At 44.3% G+C, this 18,695-nt stretch overlaps 1 protein-coding gene across 1 annotated transcript; it reads right to left on the minus strand.

Annotated features, from left to right (window-relative positions):
- Nucleotides 1-305: 305 nt before the first annotated feature.
- On the minus strand, nucleotides 306-18,078 carry FKBP10 (FKBP prolyl isomerase 10). The gene is made up of 10 exons (XM_066627247.1): nucleotides 17,824-18,078; nucleotides 12,835-12,980; nucleotides 11,645-11,834; nucleotides 10,362-10,507; nucleotides 9,036-9,225; nucleotides 7,512-7,657; nucleotides 6,265-6,454; nucleotides 5,570-5,712; nucleotides 4,733-4,896; nucleotides 306-3,375 (listed from the first exon to the last, which is right to left on the minus strand). The coding sequence occupies exons 1-10, from the start codon at nucleotides 18,027-18,029 to the stop codon at nucleotides 3,190-3,192; spliced, it is 1,707 nt and encodes a 568-aa protein (XP_066483344.1). The 5' UTR covers nucleotides 18,030-18,078; the 3' UTR covers nucleotides 306-3,189.
- Between the last annotated feature and the right edge of the window lie 617 nt (nucleotides 18,079-18,695).

The raw sequence follows: 18,695 nt of genomic DNA on the forward strand, positions 1-18,695 counted from the left end.
CCAGCTGGAGTTGTGTGTGTTTGGAGCAGACATTTAAATAGTTGAGTAGGGCTGCTGTAAAATGGGTTTCCTTTAGGAGAAAAAGAAAAATGGGGTGCCAGGTTTTATTTTTGTTCTTCAAATGTCATTTGAGATGTGCAGCAGAGAACCTCATAAAAGGAATTTTGATGGTCGAAAACAATCGTTCCTCTTAACTGTCTGGTTTTTGTGAGTTTGAAAGCTAGTGTGAAAATACATCAGAGAGGCACATGTGGCCATTATAGGATGTCCTAAGTATGATCCCAGGGAAAATCACATACCACAAATGACGTAAAACAATTCATTATATCAAAGTAGGCAAAAATGCGCGCACACAAGTTGTTTTTCAAACCATTTTGTTAAACTATAAATGATTCATTCACAACTTTCCCCAGGAAAGCCCCCTAAACTGCATGTTTTCAAAACACGTTTAAAGATAATAAAAGATTTCCTATTTTGGAAAAAAGGGTGTGTATCTTTGCACTGCTTTACTCTAGCATCCTTTTCTTAAATAAACTGAACAAACAGAAACTCTGCTTCGGCAGTAAAGTTTTGAAGATTGCATCAGGACATCTGCTGCCATCTTGGATTGGCTGCCAGCAGTGCAGAGAAGCTGTTGCATGAATGTAGCCATTTCCAAGATGGCCACAGGCAAAAGGGTTGCCACCATTTTGCTTTTTGCTATGCAGGGTCTCCTACATGCTTATGCTCGTCTATTAAGTTGAAAGAAAAGAGAATTTTCAAAACTGACAAGGCCGATGGTCTCCTTATCCTACTCCTTCTGAAAACCCAGATTTTACCCAGTTTATTTCCTATAAAACCCAGTTTATTTCCTAGGAAATAACCCAGAAATACCAGCCTCTCGCAGCGGCACAATGTGCATCTGTTTCATCGTAGTAAATGTGGCCTCTTGTTTTAAAGTTGCACGTCTTTCAGTCATCAAAGTAGCCAGACATGGGTTAACAATCATACTGTATGTCCTCAATGGCTCTTACTTTGCAGGAAGGACAGCACCCAGAAAAGGAATTTGAATTATGGGAGAAGCAGGGCTGCTTTTCTCTCTGGAAATGATGGTCACAGCAAGTAGGGGGAAAATACAGTTAAACTCATTGCATCTTGCAATGTGGTCACTGCTTCCTGGAGAACTCTACATATGGCAGAGTCTTGCCCTAGTTTTCAGACCCCAAGGATCCTGCAAGCCCCGAATAATCCTGTTTCTTCCATGTAAGACATGATAAAGGACAAAAGCCCCAGAAACAAAGCCCAGACTGGGGAATGCAGATGTGTGGTTTGGCAAAATTAATATTAAGGACTATCCCATGAGTTAGCAAATCCCATTTTTTTTTTCACTTTTTGAGAGTAACACAATTGCCATCAAGCAGAGCCATTCAATACATTTCTCAGGTGGTGGAAATTGGGGTTGTATCACCAGCCTGCAGGTGAGCTGCTTGTAGAAACCTTGCACCTCAGGGGGGGGGGGGTTTGAGGAGCTCTCTGTCTCCCTAAAGTGCAGCTCACTTTGCAGGGATGCTGGTGTGTGTGTGTGTGTGTGTGTTTATATGGGGCAGTGTTAAAACAACAACAACAACAAAAACCACTGTCTTCGGCTGGAAATTAGACATGATTCTGTCCAGAATTCTACATTAAGTAGAATAAGGTACTAGGACTGCCAGAAAAGCCAAGTGGGTTGGGCAAAAAAGCAAGGAAGGGAATTGCTTGGGAAGAATGTAGGCAGGAAGGGTGTATGAGCATGCACAAGTTGTTACTGGGGTTCAGAGAGAAACACCCATTTGCTCACCTGTGAGTATAACTGACGATTCCTTTAGCAACATAAGTAGCTTAAGCTAGGGACTGCCTAGCTAGACTGCAGTAAATATTCTTTTATTTTCCCAAGTTTCTGCTGACTCGAGCCAGTGTGCAACTTTCCCTGATTGAGTAAGGGGCAAGTCTGGGAGTGTGTGTGGGCTGAGGGTTTTGAGTATCTCAGAAGTATATTTGAGTGTCTCGGCTCCATCTGCTGGGTGTTACTGGTTCCTGCATCCCTTCTGTTGAAATGTTTTCTTTATGCTTTCCAGCCAAGCTCAGGCTGCTTGCATCAGCTTGCTTGCACTTTTACTACCCACCTTTCTTTCCCCATATTGTTTAATTCCCTTTTGCTTAGACATTTAATAAACTAGTTCCATTCCGACCTTTTATGTACCTAGTCCATATTCACAGATAGTTCAGTTCAGTGGATTGTCACATCTCTTCACCCTGCACATGCTACTATGAATTTGATTTTTAATAAGAACCTTGGCATTCAGTGCTCTCCTGAGAGAGGTTTTTTTCCCAGGTGGCCATCTTCCGCCTGGTCTCTGTAGCCTGGGATGGTGGCAGCAGACACAAATTAACAAGGTATTTTTTTTTCATTCAGCTGCTGATCCAGTAAGGCGAAAGCAGGGAGCAGGAAGGACTGCATGTGCACTAAACTCTAGGCACTACTGCCCTTGATCAGCCTGGTTACTCCCAGGACTCCCTATCCCCTCTTTTCCCTCACAGACCTGTCATGCACATGTTAAAAGAAAAGGAAAGACTCGCTTGCAATCCTGTCAGTTCCTATCTCCACAATTTGCTGCTTCTATTCCCTTTATCCTTACCTAAAAGAAAAATAAATAAAATCCAAAAGTCCTTGAAAGCCTGAATGTAGGATAAGCAATGCATAATTAGTTCCAATTATCCAATTTGGGTTTCCCTGGTACAGAATTCAGCTTTTATTGGCAGGAGAATACTCCTAGTACCCAAACATCATGGCGCGGAGTAAGACATGAGTTAATTTCACAGTTTCTGCCCAGGACAACTTGGTTGAGATTTGTGCTTAAAGAAACACAGAGAATTTGGTTTGGGTGTGGAGTGATCCTGGAATCAGTGAATCAGGAAATCTTCCACTGTTAGGTCAACTCCCAGGTTTTGGGCTTGATCAGCTGGACTCTCGGTTAAATAGGTTTTTTTAAAAAAAATGTCAAAGAGGTATACCAAAAAGGGAACAAAACATGCCTTCTTTAGGCATGGACAGTCTCTCTAACTCAGGGGAGGGATTGGGGAGCAACCAGCTCCTAATGGCACAGAAATAGTGCCAAATTGGCGTGCTCTAAAAAAAAACAAAAACAGCTGAACCCCAAAGTCCTCTCTTTTTTACAGTTCCTCATGGACTTGAACATTCTCCTCATCTGCTTTCAGCTTGAGTTCCTCCGCTGTAATCTTCCCATCCTTATTCCGGTCTTGGTTTTGGAACATGTCTGTAACAACCTTTTCTGGGTCAGTGCCAGGCATCATACGACCTTTCCCTTCTGCAACCTGGGATTTGATGAATGTTGAAAACTGCAGAGGGGGCAAAAAAGGAAGAGAGAAAAGATAGGTTGGTCCTACAGTGCTTCACAACAGTAGTGCAGCCAACAACACATGGCGTATTTCAAGACACCCAGCTCCTATTTCTGGTTTCCCCTGCTGCATTCTCTCTGACCTTCCTTTGTGTAGTGCGCTGGCCATTGAAGTCCAACAAAATGCATGCTGGGAAACACTGTGTCACTTGGGGTTAGCAATCTCAAATATTAAGAGATTGGGATATGGGGTATGCTGTTTGGGGTATGCAATTTAACATTGCATCCTGTTGTTATTGTGTTCTCTTCCCCCCCCCCCCCCGTTCCAGCACGGATTGACTATAGTTCTGAGCCAAAGAAAAGGGAAATGGGAAGTAGGGTTACAATGTTGTATTGATTTAGCAGTTCAATTATACAACTTTTAATTAGTTCTTTTAAACCCATTAATAGATTAAACTGGTATTTTTGATGAGTTAAGACCTTTTTAATACAGTTTCTTACAAAAATTGCAGATGGCAAGCACCATTTTAAGAGAGATACCCCCTTTTCTCTTATTTAGGAGGAAATGACTCTCCTAAAGGGATTACTCTACAACATAAGCACATCATCTAAAAGCAAAGAGAGGATATGTCTTGATTCAAAACTATTGTTTTTACCCATATGCAAATTGGATTATCAATTCATATATTAAGTCTGCAATCCTATACACTCTTATTTAGAAGTAAGTTCCATTAAGTTCAATGGGGCCTTCTTCTACATCAGTGGTCTTCAAACTGAGAAAACTGAGGCCTGTTGGAAAATTGTTCCCCAGCATGAAAGGAGCTTGCCATTCTGCCGGGGAGCCCCCTCTCTGTGCTGCTGATCATCCCCAAACTGTGTGCCAGCCAGCCCCATTTGCCTGGAAATCCAGGTCCAAAGCCTGCTGGGTTGACAGAACCTGGAAGTAGATGGCCAACATGAAGTTTGGAGGCTATCGGAAGCATGGAGAGGAGGCTTCCCAGTGAAATGGTAAGCTCCATTCATCCAGGGGGAGGACTGCAACGGGTGCTCCTGATCTGGCCTGCAGACAGATTATATAGTCAAACCCATACAATTACAACACAATCCTATGCATGTTTTCTCAGAAGGAAGTCCTTTTGTGTTCAACAAGGTTTACTCCCAGGTCAGTGCACATAGGATTGCAATCTTAATCAACTAAAGTTTCTTTAACTGGATAGCAGATCTTATGGTCTGGGAATAATTAGATCAAGGAGGTGAAAAAAGATAGATGTTGTTACTGTCAAGGAATAAAAGTTAAGACAAATCCCATTTCCCCCTCTCCACCAGCCTTAACATTCTAGTACTGATCTCCGTCAGACCTCTTCAAATGGGACTTCACCGTCCTTGTTGAGATCCATAGCTTCAAACAGGTTTTCTGGTGGTTCATCATGCCAGATGAACAGATACCCTTCTGGAACACCAGCCTCAAAGTGCAAAAGCTCTATCTCAAATCGGAGAACAGCACTGCCAGGTACACCCCGGGCTGAAAAAAAGAAACGGCTGTGCATATTAGCAGTGCAAGATGACCTAACCACTGAATATCTTAGCAATGACTTGAGAGTCATCCCTAGGGGAAGAGTGCTAGGAAGAGACTTGGGAGTTCTGTCCTTGACAGGAAGTGACATCAGATGGGACAACTATTCTCAAAATATGAATTCTATAAATACAGGCTGCTCATCATTCCTAAGAAAGAAGATAAGTGGATAACAAAGTTGTGCAGTATGTGTACTATGCTAAAAATATTAAATATGTATTTAACAAATATTTAACATTAATATTTAAACTTTATACCAAGGTTATACAAAGTAAGCTAACAGATACACCTTGTTTTGCTTAATTTGTTCTATTACTAGTCAGGACATGGAGCAGAGAGGTAGATAGAGACCTTCTTTCACCTGGAAATTCTGCTTAGTAACCACCACCACCACACTATTTCATCCCAGTTTCGCTTCTGAGATTTCACCAGAAAACACTTTCACACACACTTTCAATAGCCTAATGGGCTAGAGAACTGTTTAAAAAAATGAAAGAACGCTGAGATGCTCAGAATTTATCTTCCACCATCATCTCATCTGATGATACAAATGTGACCTGCGCTCTGGAGGTTAGCAATAGGTGCCTGGAGAAGGCCTGCCCTGGTTTATGGCATGGCTTACCACCACTTTCACCATGTCCCAAGTGTGGTGGGACAATGACGACTCGCTTCTCTCCCATGCACATGTTCAGCAGACCACTGTTTAGGCCTTCGATGATCTTGTCAGCACCCAGAATGGTTTCTTGAGGGTGTTCATAGTCGTGGCTGTCAATGGGAAACAGAGACAATGAAGCCCCCTTGAAAATGCAGGAATATCAGAATCTGTGCATGCTCTGGGCCAGCTGGCTTATCCACAGCCTCAAAGCCCTAGGATTCTGCTCTAATGAAAGCTAATTCTGCAGCCTGTATAAATTATGCAAATTAGCAGTCTTATTTTGCATAAATTATTTTGTTTCTGCATTTTATGGGAAGAGGATAGAGCTAAATACAGAAGTAGCACTGTAATGCCTTCTCAGTTCTGGAGTAGAGACTCCCCTAATATCTCATCTTAGTTTTCAGAAACATTATAAGAACTTCCTTTTTAGCAAGATCTTTTATAAAACCAGATGATTATTTTTACTGAATGTTTATACCATGATTTTTTTTAGTTAACTTCCAACATTAAAAAGTGAAATTAGAGTTGTATATTTACTATATAACTATATTTATTTGACTTTGTATTTTTTGGATGTTTCCTTGTTGGGGGAATGCCTTGGGCACTTTGAGATAAGATGGTATAGAAATTTAAATAAATTAAACTCTGAACAAGGGACTCACGAAGAGAAGAGCCTGGTGCCATCCAGGAGGGAGCAGTTGTAATGGTAGCGAACAAAGTCCCTGTCTTGGGTGGTGACGTTACAGTCCACAGGTTGGAAGGTAGTTTCTATCTCCACAGAGTCTGTGGGGTTGTGGAAATCGATGATGTGGACATCAAAGATGAGGACAGCTGAGGCAGGGATCTTGTCCCCTGGAGGACAAGAAAAACAGAGGTTGCTTGAGAATGTAAAAATGATTACAAAGGTATTCTCATGGTCACAGATGGCCCAAGCCATTTTGCTAGTCCCAAATGGCAGCACTACATAATCCAAGCTGGTATGCTCTGGGGATGCTTAAAGTATCACAGATAAGAGGAAGTTGGGGAGCTATTGTCTCCAGAAATGTTCTATTTAGTCTTCATTTCATAATATGAGCCAGTGATCCTCAAATGTTCTAGGTATATCAGCCTATTCTAGAAGTTTCTAGAACCTATACTTGGACACAGTTCACACAGAGCACTGCCTAAGCCTGTAATGCCTCATTGTTGCCCTGCTTGAAGTGCAGGTGTGACCTAGGACACAGTAGAGGAGGGTATCCTTAATTGGAATTTTGAACAGTGATGACCAGTGTGGTGGAACACGGAAAAAAGGCTTTATAGCTATCAGGTTGAAACAACGTGCTGGATAACTCCTCACTCAAAAGCAATGTGGCATGTGTGCTAAGTTTATAATGGCACAAAGAAGGGGAGAGAGAGAAGACCATATGGCTGCCAAATAAATGTATAACAAAGGAGTGTTTGTATTAAACGGAGTCCAGACAGAGGCACTATGCATCGAATGGGCTCTGATCCCTCTAGGAATTCTATAGGCCAAAGACTCATAAACTAGACGCACACCTTAATTCACCTTTGAAATGGTTGCTCTGAACACATTTTTGCTCAGCTGTGGTAAGATAGCCTTGCAAACTGGACCACAAAAGCAGCTGCTTTGGGGCAACTCAAATTCTACATTCTGAGGTTCATGGGCAGCTTTCATCTAAATTAAAGCATGCCCAATTACTATTTATACTAATGAAGAACAAATTTTCTTTCGTTGATTAGGTTGTGAAGGAATCCTATAGTACTTTGTATCCTAAAAGGGTGCAGTGTTGATTATAACAATTTCGTATAGCCACGGAAAACAATAAGGTTACAAAATAGGCCTGGTCTGGGGATATGAGCCTTCAGACTGTTCCAGTTTTGCAACACAGAAGGTCTCCCTTTCACTTACCTGCCCCACTTTCTCCATAGGCCAAGTGGGGTGGAATGATGATTCTTCTCCTTTCACCAATGCAGACCCCTTGTAGCCCTTGGTCCATTCCTGGAATAATATAACCTTTTCCAATGTAAGTGTCATAAGTGTGATTCCGTGAGTAACTGTAAATGGAAAAAGGTAAATCAGAAGGAGGAACTGATGTCTATTCTCAGGAATTTGTCTGGCAGGAGAAATTCTTCTTTTAGAGAACTTTATTTTTTTTTAAAGATATCTTTCAACTGGAGCTGAGCCTATCCAGACACATCTTCCCTTGCTAAGGAAAGGAGAGGATAAAAAAACTACACAGGCACCTAATTTCTGCAATTCCTGATGTGGTACTTTCTTACCCCTATAAAAACTTCCTATACTCATCATGTTTAGCCATTCATAGTCTGAGTAACCAGAAGTCTTTCTTGCTGGTCCTCCTGTGCTTCCAGCTTGCTCTCCTCACTTGCTTCTGTCTGTTAATAATTGTCACCTTTGTCCTTTCTGAATGTAGTATTATTGTTGTTGTTGTTATATACTGCTTTTCAACAAAAAGTTCACAAAAAGTTCAAATAATTAATGGCTCCCTGTCCCAAAGGACTCACAATCTAAAAAAGTATTACTTCTGGATATCTGACCTGGGTGCACAGAGAAAACCAGGGAGCCATAGCCTGGTGATTAGGAGGAAGTATGATATTGGCACCTTCTGGAACTTGACTACTGTGAACAGGTTTAGCCCAGTGGTGTAGCAAGCAGAGGGAGGGGGTAGTCTGCCCTGGGTGCCAGGCTGGAAGGAGATGCATGCACACTCGCTCCAGTCGCTGCCTGAGTCAGAACAGCCAAAAATGGCCATGCCACCACCAACTGCACATGCACTCCACCAGTTGTTCTGTCTTAGGAGAAACTGGAAGTGATGTCACAGTGTGACATCAACAACCTAGGCACCATGGCCCCTGCCAATACCACTGTCCATAGCTCCAGATTTGCTGACACGTTATATTTATAACACAATCACAACCACAACCACCAACAGCCCATTTCTGGCAAGCAACCAGATCTGGCAAGCAACCAATCTTTGTACAACACAAAGATTCTACAGATTGATCTGGATAGAAGCCTATCTTGAAGTACAATAATACGGCTGCCTCAACAGCAAATTTGGGCCACTACAAAGGGCATCATGTGTAACTGAGAATGTATTCATGAACCCTCCAGTGAAGTCACAGAAGTACATCCTCTCGTTTGGCATAGGGTTCAGGCCATGTTAAAAAAAAAAGGTAAATGAGACTGGCCTTACTGACAGCTTTCAGCATGGCTGATGCCCTTCATCAGTAGGTGCCAAGTCTACCTGTATCACAGAGCCAATGTTACACATCCTGATGTGGCCCCCACAAGTGCATGTCATTCCTTTTGCGAAAGCCTTCCAGGATAGCTTACTGCTCTTGCTGCTTTCTTATAAGAAAGTGTACTTTCTAGATTTGATACCAGGTTCGAGGACACTTCTGTATCTGTCACCTGGAATCGAAGACGGCACCGTCCATCAATGTGCCATTATAATGGTAGCGCACAAAATCTCCAGTCACAGACTTGCGCTTGCATGACTCTGGCACTTCCAAATGCTCCAAGAAGATGCCATCTTTTGGGTTGTGCAAATCCACAAGAAGAACATCAAAAACGAGGGAGGCTTGAGGAGGGATAACAGTACCTGAAAGAGAAAAGAAAAAAGTGATTCAGTTCATGCTAAATATAAATGACAGAAAGAAACATGGAGCCAGAGGATGGAGAATAACAATTTAAATGATATCTCATTTGGGGGATAAATGAAAAGGCTTTTCAAAGTTCCATTCCTCTAAGAGCTTTAATGGATAGTCTAGTAAAATATAACAATGTGTTAATTTCTTAGATTTATCATATACTGCTAGTTTCACTAGATGTGAACTTCAGTCGCATACCTAGGGGCTCATTTGACCCTGGGTGGCATGTCGGGGGGCCAGTGTCCCCAAGCCATGCCATCCCCCAAGTGGTCATGCCTGCTGCCTCACCGTATAGAGGCCTTCAGAGGCCCAAAGAGGCTGGGGGTGGTTTTCCTAACCCTCCAAAAGCCCTGCAAGGCCTTCAGAGGGCCTTAAAACATCATTTCCAGTTTCTTGTAGGAAACTGGAAATGATGTTTTTATGTCCTCAGAAAACCTTCAAAACTAGAAGTGATGTTTTTTGGCCCTCCAAAGGCCTTAGAAGGCCTTCAGAAAGTTTGGGAGGCCATGCATGGCCTCTCTGGCCCTCTGGTGGCTTCTGGACAGGAGGCAGTGGGGGAGGCAGCCTGGCTTGGGGGGGACAGCAATTTGCAGTTGTGGCCCCGGGCAGCACCAGGGCCAAGATAATCACTGGTGAACTTAATTTATTTCAGCTCACTAGACTCTAATGACTAATGTCTAGAGCATGGATCTTTAAGACCCCCCGAAAGCTGGGAAAGAGACATAAATGAAAATCTCTTTGTGAGTTCTAAAAGCTGGGGCCACTGCATAAAAGACCCTGCCCCATGTGTACATAAGTTGAGCCTTGGCAAATGATAACACCTGGAATAGAGCCTCATGCAAGGATCTAAATGGGTGAGGAGAATCATTTGGGAATAGGTGGTTCCTGAGCTCCCTGAGACCAAACCATTTTCACAATTTATTTGTGAAATCCTATATTGGCAGATAATGAAATCTGATCCTGAATGTAGAATTAGGGTTTCTGTGGCACAGATTCTGGGGTGGGTTTCTATGCAAAATGCAGTTAATGCAACATTTCTTAATGGCTTTGGTCTAACAGTAGGTCTGGAGCTTCCTGTCCAACTTACCATAGCCTTTCTCTCCGTAGGCCAGGAATGGGGGAATGACTATCATCCGCTTCTCTCCAGCACACATACCTAGCAGGCCCTGGTCCATGCCTTTGATCAGCCAGCCTGAACCCACATAAGTGTCGTAAGTACTTCCTTTGCCATAGCTGGGAAGCACATGAGGGTGGAGAAAGAAACATCAGGCAATGAAAAAATGAGATTAACAATACAACATTCGTCTAACCTGGCAGTTGGAAGCAGTAACTCACTTGGTTGTTTACAGTAGTTAAGAACTGCCCTCTGTTGTGGAAGCTATTGTAGCCTCTTATTAAGATGTATATACAGGTATGCTCATACTGGTTGCAAACCTAATTAGGTGTGCGCCGCTTAACAACCGTTTGCTTAAAGATGGATCGTGTATATGACTGTGGTCAAAATACAGTAAAGATGCTCTTAATGAAGCAATTACATCTTCCATAGCCTGCAGCAGAGTGTCTGTTTACACAACAGAGAGGCTCTCAATGCAAATCTGTCTCCAGTAGCCTGTGTAGCCAGCTAGTGTTTGGCAGGGAATGTCTGTTTACACAACAAAGGCAATAGATTGGATTGAATGTTCACTTAATGGCCCAATCCGAGTAACAATGGGAATCAGAGAACATAACATAAGTGGCACACACCTATATACACTTTCCTGGGAGTAAACCCCATTGAGCCTCCCCATTGCTGAAGGCCCAAGGTGTCTCTGGGCCTTCCACTTTACCACTTCAGATAAGAGATGCCACTATTGGGTGCAAATCCACACTTTTAAAAAACTCCCTATGTGTAAAAAACCTAGGACATCATTAAAACAGTTCTAACTCAGTCTGCTTCTTGCAGTATTAATTTTCAGTGTGGTATTTCCCCTCCCTTGCAACATATAGTCTGAAGTAAATTCTGCTTCTTGAGAACTCCACGCTCATTCCTACCTCATTCTGTGGCATATGTCATTTAGGCTGCATTGAACAGCTCTAAGGCTGCAGACCTATGCACACTTACCTGGGAGTAAGACCCACTGGACTCACTGGGACTTACTCCAGTGTAGATGTGCACTGGATTGCACTGTATGTTGCCCACACTGAGGACATGGTGGTAGACCAGAGAAAATGGAAGGGGAAATAGAACAGGATCATGCAATATGAAGATGCTAAATTTTGGGTTAGGAGACACAGGGTCATCTTAGGAATTAATGTGCATAGTTCCCAATCCCCTCTTTTCTAAACCTCTGATGCCAAATCCTCCACCACTACCCCCTTAGCATTGCCTACCTGGAGTCAAAAGGGGTGCCATCCAGAAGCGTGCCATTGTAGTGGTAACGCACAAAGTCTGAATTCTCTACTGTGCGGTTGCAGCGTTCTGGCTTATGTAGGGTTGTGACCTGCAGCTTGTCTTCCTTATTCCAAATGTCAAGCATGATGACATCAAAGTAGAGGGTGGTGTCTGGAGGAATGAGACCAGCTGTGGGATTGAAAATGAGAACTTATACTTGGGGCTGGCCCATCCATGAAACTAAGGAAGTCACTTCGGGCTGCAGACACCCTTTCTCTCTCCACTCACTCACCTGCACTCCTCCTCCTGCTCCCTGGATTGGAAAAGGAAGAGGGGATGGAGATACTCTAGCACACCATGCTTCTCTCCTCCACACATTCTCTTTGGCTCTCTCCCCCTCTTCCTTTTCCGATCCATGCAGCAAGAACAGCAGAGGCTGAACATATCACCAGGTAAAGGGGGACAGTATTTGGCCTACCACCCACTATGCAGTTTGGGCCAGCCTTGGCTGTACTGGAGACTGGAAGGGTAAGTCAATCCTTCTAAGAAAGGCCGCACAACCACTCCACTCCACCAGTGGCAGCATGTCATCCAGAACAGGACAGAGAAGGAAAGGCTATGGATGGGAAAACCATGCAAAGTGAAACTAGTGGAACTAGGAATAATAGCAGCCATGTAATTTAGGGAAATTGATAAAATGCATAAGTGTGCTTGGCCCTGATAGCCTAGTTCAAAGTTCTTCAACCTGTGGGTCATGACTCCAATGGGGTTGTGATGTCTCATTTGGGGGATTGGGCAACCTTTAAAAACCTTTCTGTGAAAAAGAGGGCTTGGATCCAATCCAATAACGGAACTGTTCATGATATGTACAGTACCTCTTCTGCTGTCTTACCTTGCAGTTCCTAAGACTGGCCCTGCTCAGGTTGCTACCTCACAGGGTTGTTGTGAAGACATAAGAGGTATGGGAAATGGGGCAGGCAGGGGCGGGTGGATTAGTCCTGGGAGGGGGCAGGATCAGGTGTGGGTCCCCTGTTTGTTTGTTTGTTTGTTTGTTTGTTTGTTTGTTTCTTTCTTTCTTTCTTTCTTTCTTTCTTTCTTTCTTTCTTTCTTTCTTTCTTTGGGTTATGGCATGAAAAAGGTTTAAGACCTTTTTCATATCTGGCCTAGTTCATATCTCGGTGCCACTCACCAACACCAATGCTGCCATAGCCAAGATGAGGTGGCACAATGAGATGTCTTCTCTCGTTCACACACATGCCCTGCAGGCCTCTGTCCATGCCAGTGATGAGCCGTCCCACACCTGCTACGCCTGCCACTGTGGCACCTCTATCATAGCTGGAGAAGGAGGAAATGACTGTTAGCATGTGTGAATAGCCAACCTATTCAGGTTAATAAACAGGGAATAAAAGAAAAAAGGGCTGGTAAAATTAACCCCCCCCCCGTCATACGTATAAGGCTTGTATTACTACAGGAGATGCACGCTCAGTGGTGCAGGAGCACTGTTGCCCTTCCTCCTTCTGGCATACAATGCACATTTTATTTATTCCATTGGGATTTCAGCAATAGCAAACTGGTTTTCAAAAGGTTTGGTAGCTGTTCATGCAGTACCTGCCAGTATCTGCAGCCTCCCTTGCCCTTGAAGCAATGCTTCTATGGCAGAAGTGAGTACATCTCTGTGTAACTATCTCAAGTTCCTAATGGATAGTGCCTGTAACATCACTGATGAAAAGTCACTATATATAATCTATCAGCAAATATGACAGTAAAGTCCACTCCATCTGCCTGCTGAGGCTCAGCTACCATTTGGTTCCTCCTCCCAGAAGTACCTGCATCAGTAGCCTGTCCACTTGGCCATATCTAAGGGAGAAGTGAGATAGCAAAATGCACTCTACCAGCCTGATTAAAATACTAATGACCTATGGGCCTTCTATGACAGTGGGACTTCAGTACTACTGTTGTAAAAGACGCAGCAACGGCGTAAACATTGCACTGCTGCCAAGTTATTTGGAGCAGCCAATGCTTGGTGCGCCCACCACCACGGAGCATGGGTCGCACCAACTCCAGTAAGGGCGCAATGCCAACCAACTTTCCGGCTGTGACTTAGCTGTGCCAGTGGGGCATGTGCTATATCCTGCAGTTGGGTGGCAGTCACAGAGGCCTCTTCAAGGTAAGGAAATGTTTGTTCCCTTACTTCAGAATTGCATTGCTGTTACCTTGGTGCTGGAAAGTTGGTTAGGATTGTGCTCTAAGTTGACCACAGGGGTATGTCACAGAAAGGGAGGCAGAAGTTTAGGATGGGAAGGAAGAAGGGTAGGGATGGTCTGAGGGAGAGGGGGTGGATCCATGAGCAGGAATTTGCACCAGGAGCCTATCTCCTCTTTCCCAGGTCACCCAACCCCATTTCTCTCCTCAGTTTTATGTAGCTGGCATGGGTCTGATGAGACCTTTAGGTGGCCAGAAGGCCTACCCAGAGGTAAGTAAAAAAATGCTTATCTCTGATTGGCCTTCTAGTTGCCCATCACCACCATTGGATGCAGCATGTGGCCCGTCAGCACAGCTGCATCTCAGACAATGGTGGGGGATAGGATTGGGCTGCAATCCTCCATGCACACTTACCTGGGAGTAAGCCCCATTAAACTAACTGAGATTTGCTTCTAAGTAGACATGCATAGGATTGCATTGTTAGTGACATTTGGCTCCTTCCCTCCCAGAACCTTCTCCTCAGTGGCCACTTGGTCAGGTTGCACTAGCAACAATTATGCAACTTTATGCAGCCTTAAGAACTGGAACCTGAATTTGCTTGTTTTCCCCCATCCTCTCCACTTCTATTTTCCTTTTGTATCATGTTGATTAGAATGTCAGTCTTTAAGCAAGGCTAGTACTGTTCTTTAATCTTTGTACCATGTCAAGTAAAATTCTGGCATTTTATAAGCGACAGAGCAAATTTTCACAAAACTGTATCCTGAAGTAAGGGCGGACCAGGAATGTTTGTGTGTACGTTTGATTTGACAAGGCAGCGATTCTATAAACCGTTGCTTAAGAAAATAACTACTACTAGCAGAAAGGAGCAAAGGAAACCTGATCTCTGACTTCCTCTGAACTGGAAAGGGAGGAGAGGAATGGTCTGATCTTGCATTCTGAACACACCCGGAGGCTTAGAAAGGCAGGATCAGCCCACATGGCTTGCCCAAAGCTGACTCTGTGGCTTAACTCAGGACTGATTTTTTTTCTCTGAATCTCTTGAAAAACAAATCCAGGCACAAGTCTTCCTTTGCACTCAACAGGACCACTGCCTGCAATGCACATTTTGGGGAGGGAACAAAGGCACCATTCTCGTGTGCAAAATCTAGTCTTTTAAAAGCATGTTCTTCAAGTTCTTCCTCCTTTCTAACGCAAAAGCAGCTGCAGCTTCCTGAGGATGACACGTCTACAACCAAATCTGCAGATCCCGTTATGGACGCCATCTCCTTCCACAGCCTGCTGCAGCTTGCTGCCTCTCTTCCTTGTCTCTTCTCTCACACCCCTGGGACCACTCTGGCTTGTAAGCTGACCCCTGCCATAAATGCAATGAAGTTGGACATTTGAGGAAAATGTTGGAATGTGCCAATAATTTTTGGAAAAGTCTTAACTGGAGATACCTAAGATGTGCCAGTCAAATTATGCAAAGACTGGGGCTGTAGTCCTATACACACTTTCCTAGGAGTAAGCCCCATGGAATAAAATGAGGCTTACTTCTGAGAAGATATGCCCAGGCTTGAGCTGTCACACTGCAATTTTAAACACACTTAGAGCCCAATCCTATGCATGTCTACTCAGAAGTAAGTCCCATTATAGTCAATGGATCTTACTCCTAGATAAATGTGAAAAGGACTGCAGCCTTACTAGGGAGTAAGCGCCACTTAACACAAGAGACCCTCCTTTTGAGTAAACATACTTAGGAGTGTGCAATTGACCCCTGCTAACTGGTTAAGAGACACTTTCTCAAGTGGGTGCTTCTCTTTTATTTAGAAGGGGGAGAGTAACTGGCCCACATCACCCCAGCAGTGTCTTTTCTAGTGGCTGTCTGCTGGTGTTGCACATTTTTAGATTGTGAGCCCTTTTGGGACAGGGAGCCATTAGTTATATGATTTTTTTCTGTAAACTGCTTTGTGAACTTCTTGTTGAAAAGCAGTATAATAATAATAATAATAATAATAATATTGAAGTTGCGCCAAGATTTAAGCTGCAATCCTATCCTCATGTAACTGGCAGTAAGCTCCATGGATTATAATGGGACTTACTTCTACATAGATATGCATAGGATTGGGCTCACAATATAGTAAATAAGTACTGAAAAAGAGTGTATGTTACCAATGTTCAGTCTAATGAGCATGCAACATAGGAATTTCCAATGTTCTTTTTTTATTTTTAAGTAAAGGCTTCCCACCTCTTCAGAAGGCCAGATTCAAAATAACTTCACATTAAGGTGTTTCTATTTGGTCTTTAAGGCTGCAGTCCCATGCACATGCCCCCAGGGGTAAGTCACACTGAATTCAGTGAATACATATGCTTGGCTTTCATGCATAACAGTGTAGCCATATCTAAACCAATGGGATGACTTTGTATTAAGTACCTCTGATTAGCCATGGGGCTGGATTATCCACTGCCAGGGCTGCAGGCATGAGCGAGGGGGCTTGCCCCCAAATATTAAGACCCTATTTCTGCAAGTTCAGTTTTTTTTTTCTTCTCCTTTCCTTAATATAAGTGCCAAACTAGATGTGACAGATGTAATATATGTGTTTTCCCATCTATGGCTAACAACATCTTGGGGAGGGAATTTAAATTGGGGGATTATTTCAGAGACAAAGAGTTTAAAAAACCTCCCCCCACATCAGGCTACAATCCAAACTGGGGGAAGGGGAGGTATGGCTACTTTTTGAAAACCTCTTTTTGTTGAGAGCTGTAATCAAGGAACTTGCACATCACATCTAATCTTGAACCCTTTTAAGGTAAAACATGCAGGCAGTATTCTACCAAACTGCTAAGCAAGAAATAAGAAAAAAACAAAAACCTACAACATTCAGTGTTCCAGCCAACAAGTACCAAGGCACTGGCATGACTGAGAAATACGTGGCAGTTTTTGAATGCTGTTATTAAAATTACATTTTATTTTATGAATCTTAAATAACTTTAGTGGTGTTAAACTTCTTTTATTTAGGTTTTTTGCTTTTTTGCATCCGCTAATAATTCCCACTCTGTTGTACACTTAGGATTCTTTAGCACATTTTTGGCTATAGGCCTGACCAGGAGGGATCCCTTCTTTCCCCATCTGGATCTATGCACAGGCAGCCTTGCATCATGCCAGCAGTATTCCACCAGAGGATGGCCTTTGCAACACAATCGCTGTGCAAGGGCACAAGTCACGGAGTGATGGGCAATGCCACCTTTCTTCTCTCAAGGTCCCAAAAGGCAGCGAAGCAACAGCCCTTGCAGAGGAAGTTGGGCTGTTTCGTTCTGTTCTTGGAAAGCTGGCTTGCTTTCCTGCAGCTGCTACCAGCAAGGAATACCATGTCAAGCATTCCAGAAGTGCAAAGCAAAGAAGGGGCTTCCATTCATCCCAGGGGCCATGTTGATTTCCAGACTACGGCCCAGGGGCACAAAGTATTTTTTAAGAAAACCTGACTCTCCCCACAGTTGGCCAGACTCTAAAACAACACCTCCCAGTGGAACTAACCACTAACATACAAAATCCTATGAACAATGAAACATTACAGTGGATAATTTTTCCCTCTGTGTGTAAGCACATTCCTATGTGTATCTACTCAGAAGGGAGTCTCATTGTGTTCAGTGGGCTTACTCCCAGGAAAGTTATAAGATCTCTCTGTGTGTGTGTGTGTGTGTGTGAAAACAATGTGTCACCTCCCCTTAAAAGTATCCCTGCAGGTCACTTCTTAAGAAAAACACCCTGATTTAGGCTGCAGACCTACACCCACTTACATGGGAGTCAAGCCCCATTCAATTCTGTGGGCCTTACTTCTGAGTAGACCTGCCCAGGATTGCACTGGGAAATCGGAGAGAGAGCCCCCCCCCCCAGGGGCCAGACAGAAATGTTAGAGGGGGACACACACACTGCTAGCCAACCCCCCCCACCCCTGGTCTAGGCAGATGCTGCCTTTCCATGAGCTCTCGAGGGTGGTACCTGGAGTCAAACTTGGTGCCGTCTTGAAAGGTCCCGTTGTAATGGTAGCGGACGAAGTCCCCCATCTGGACTTCCCGCAGGCACACTTTGGGGATGTAGTATCTGTCAATGACGACGTCCTCCAAAGGGCCCGGTTCCCCCAAGCCACGCACCCCTGGCAAGCTCAGGGAGGAGAAGAAGACGAGGCACAGCAGACCCATCATCATCCTGCCCGACGGCTCGCCTGGCGAAGAGGAGCGACACTTCCCGGCCGTGCGCTCCAGCCGGGAGGGGGGCGGAGACGGGGGAGAAGCAGAGGAGGCGCCTTCCCAGGGAGAGACCGAGAGAGGGAGGCCTGGAGGCTCCCACGCCAGCCGCAGCAATTCTGTAGACGTGTAAAAGTGCGGCCTGTGCGGCTGGGCTGCCAAGGCCGGGCAGCCTGCAGCTTCTGTGCTGGGGGAAGCCCAGCACAGGAGCCTGTGGGCATTGCTCTGCGGGAAATGGCACCAGCTCACCACTTTCAAAGATGCTTGGGCTGCAGACGTCCTGACAAGGGGAGAGGGCTTGCTTCTCTCCCCCCCCATCCATCATCCATCCATCCATCCATCCATCCATCTTTCTTTCTTTCTTTCTTTCAGCTCCTCTCGCCTAACCCACTGATTTTCAACCTTTTCCATCTCACGGCACCTTGAGAAGTGCCATGCTCAAATGGTCAAGAACTGCTCAAATGGTCAAGGCACACCAATGGTTTTTGGACCATTGACTGCCGTGGGGGGGGCTCACATCCCCCCATGGCCCTAACTAAGAAATGACCCTCCCCCAAACTCCTGCCGCACACCTGCAGACCGTTCACAGCGCACCAGTGTACCCCCAGTGCACTGGTTGAAAATCAC

This window comes from Tiliqua scincoides, chromosome 5 (genome assembly GCF_035046505.1).
Source record: "Tiliqua scincoides isolate rTilSci1 chromosome 5, rTilSci1.hap2, whole genome shotgun sequence".
Lineage (NCBI taxonomy): Eukaryota > Metazoa > Chordata > Lepidosauria > Squamata > Scincidae > Tiliqua > Tiliqua scincoides.

Coding starts and splice junctions, on each gene's coding strand:
- FKBP10 (XM_066627247.1), bottom strand. CDS start 18,029: ATGATGATGGGTCTGCTGTGCCTCGTCTTCTTCTCCTCCCTGAGCTTG. Junction 10,508..11,644: donor GGCACCCCTTTTGACTCCAG/GTAGGCAATGCT, acceptor TGTGCTTCCCAG/CTATGGCAAAGGAAGTACTT. Junction 4,897..5,569: donor GGGACATGGTGAAAGTGGTG/GTAAGCCATGCC, acceptor TCTTTTTTTCAG/CCCGGGGTGTACCTGGCAGT.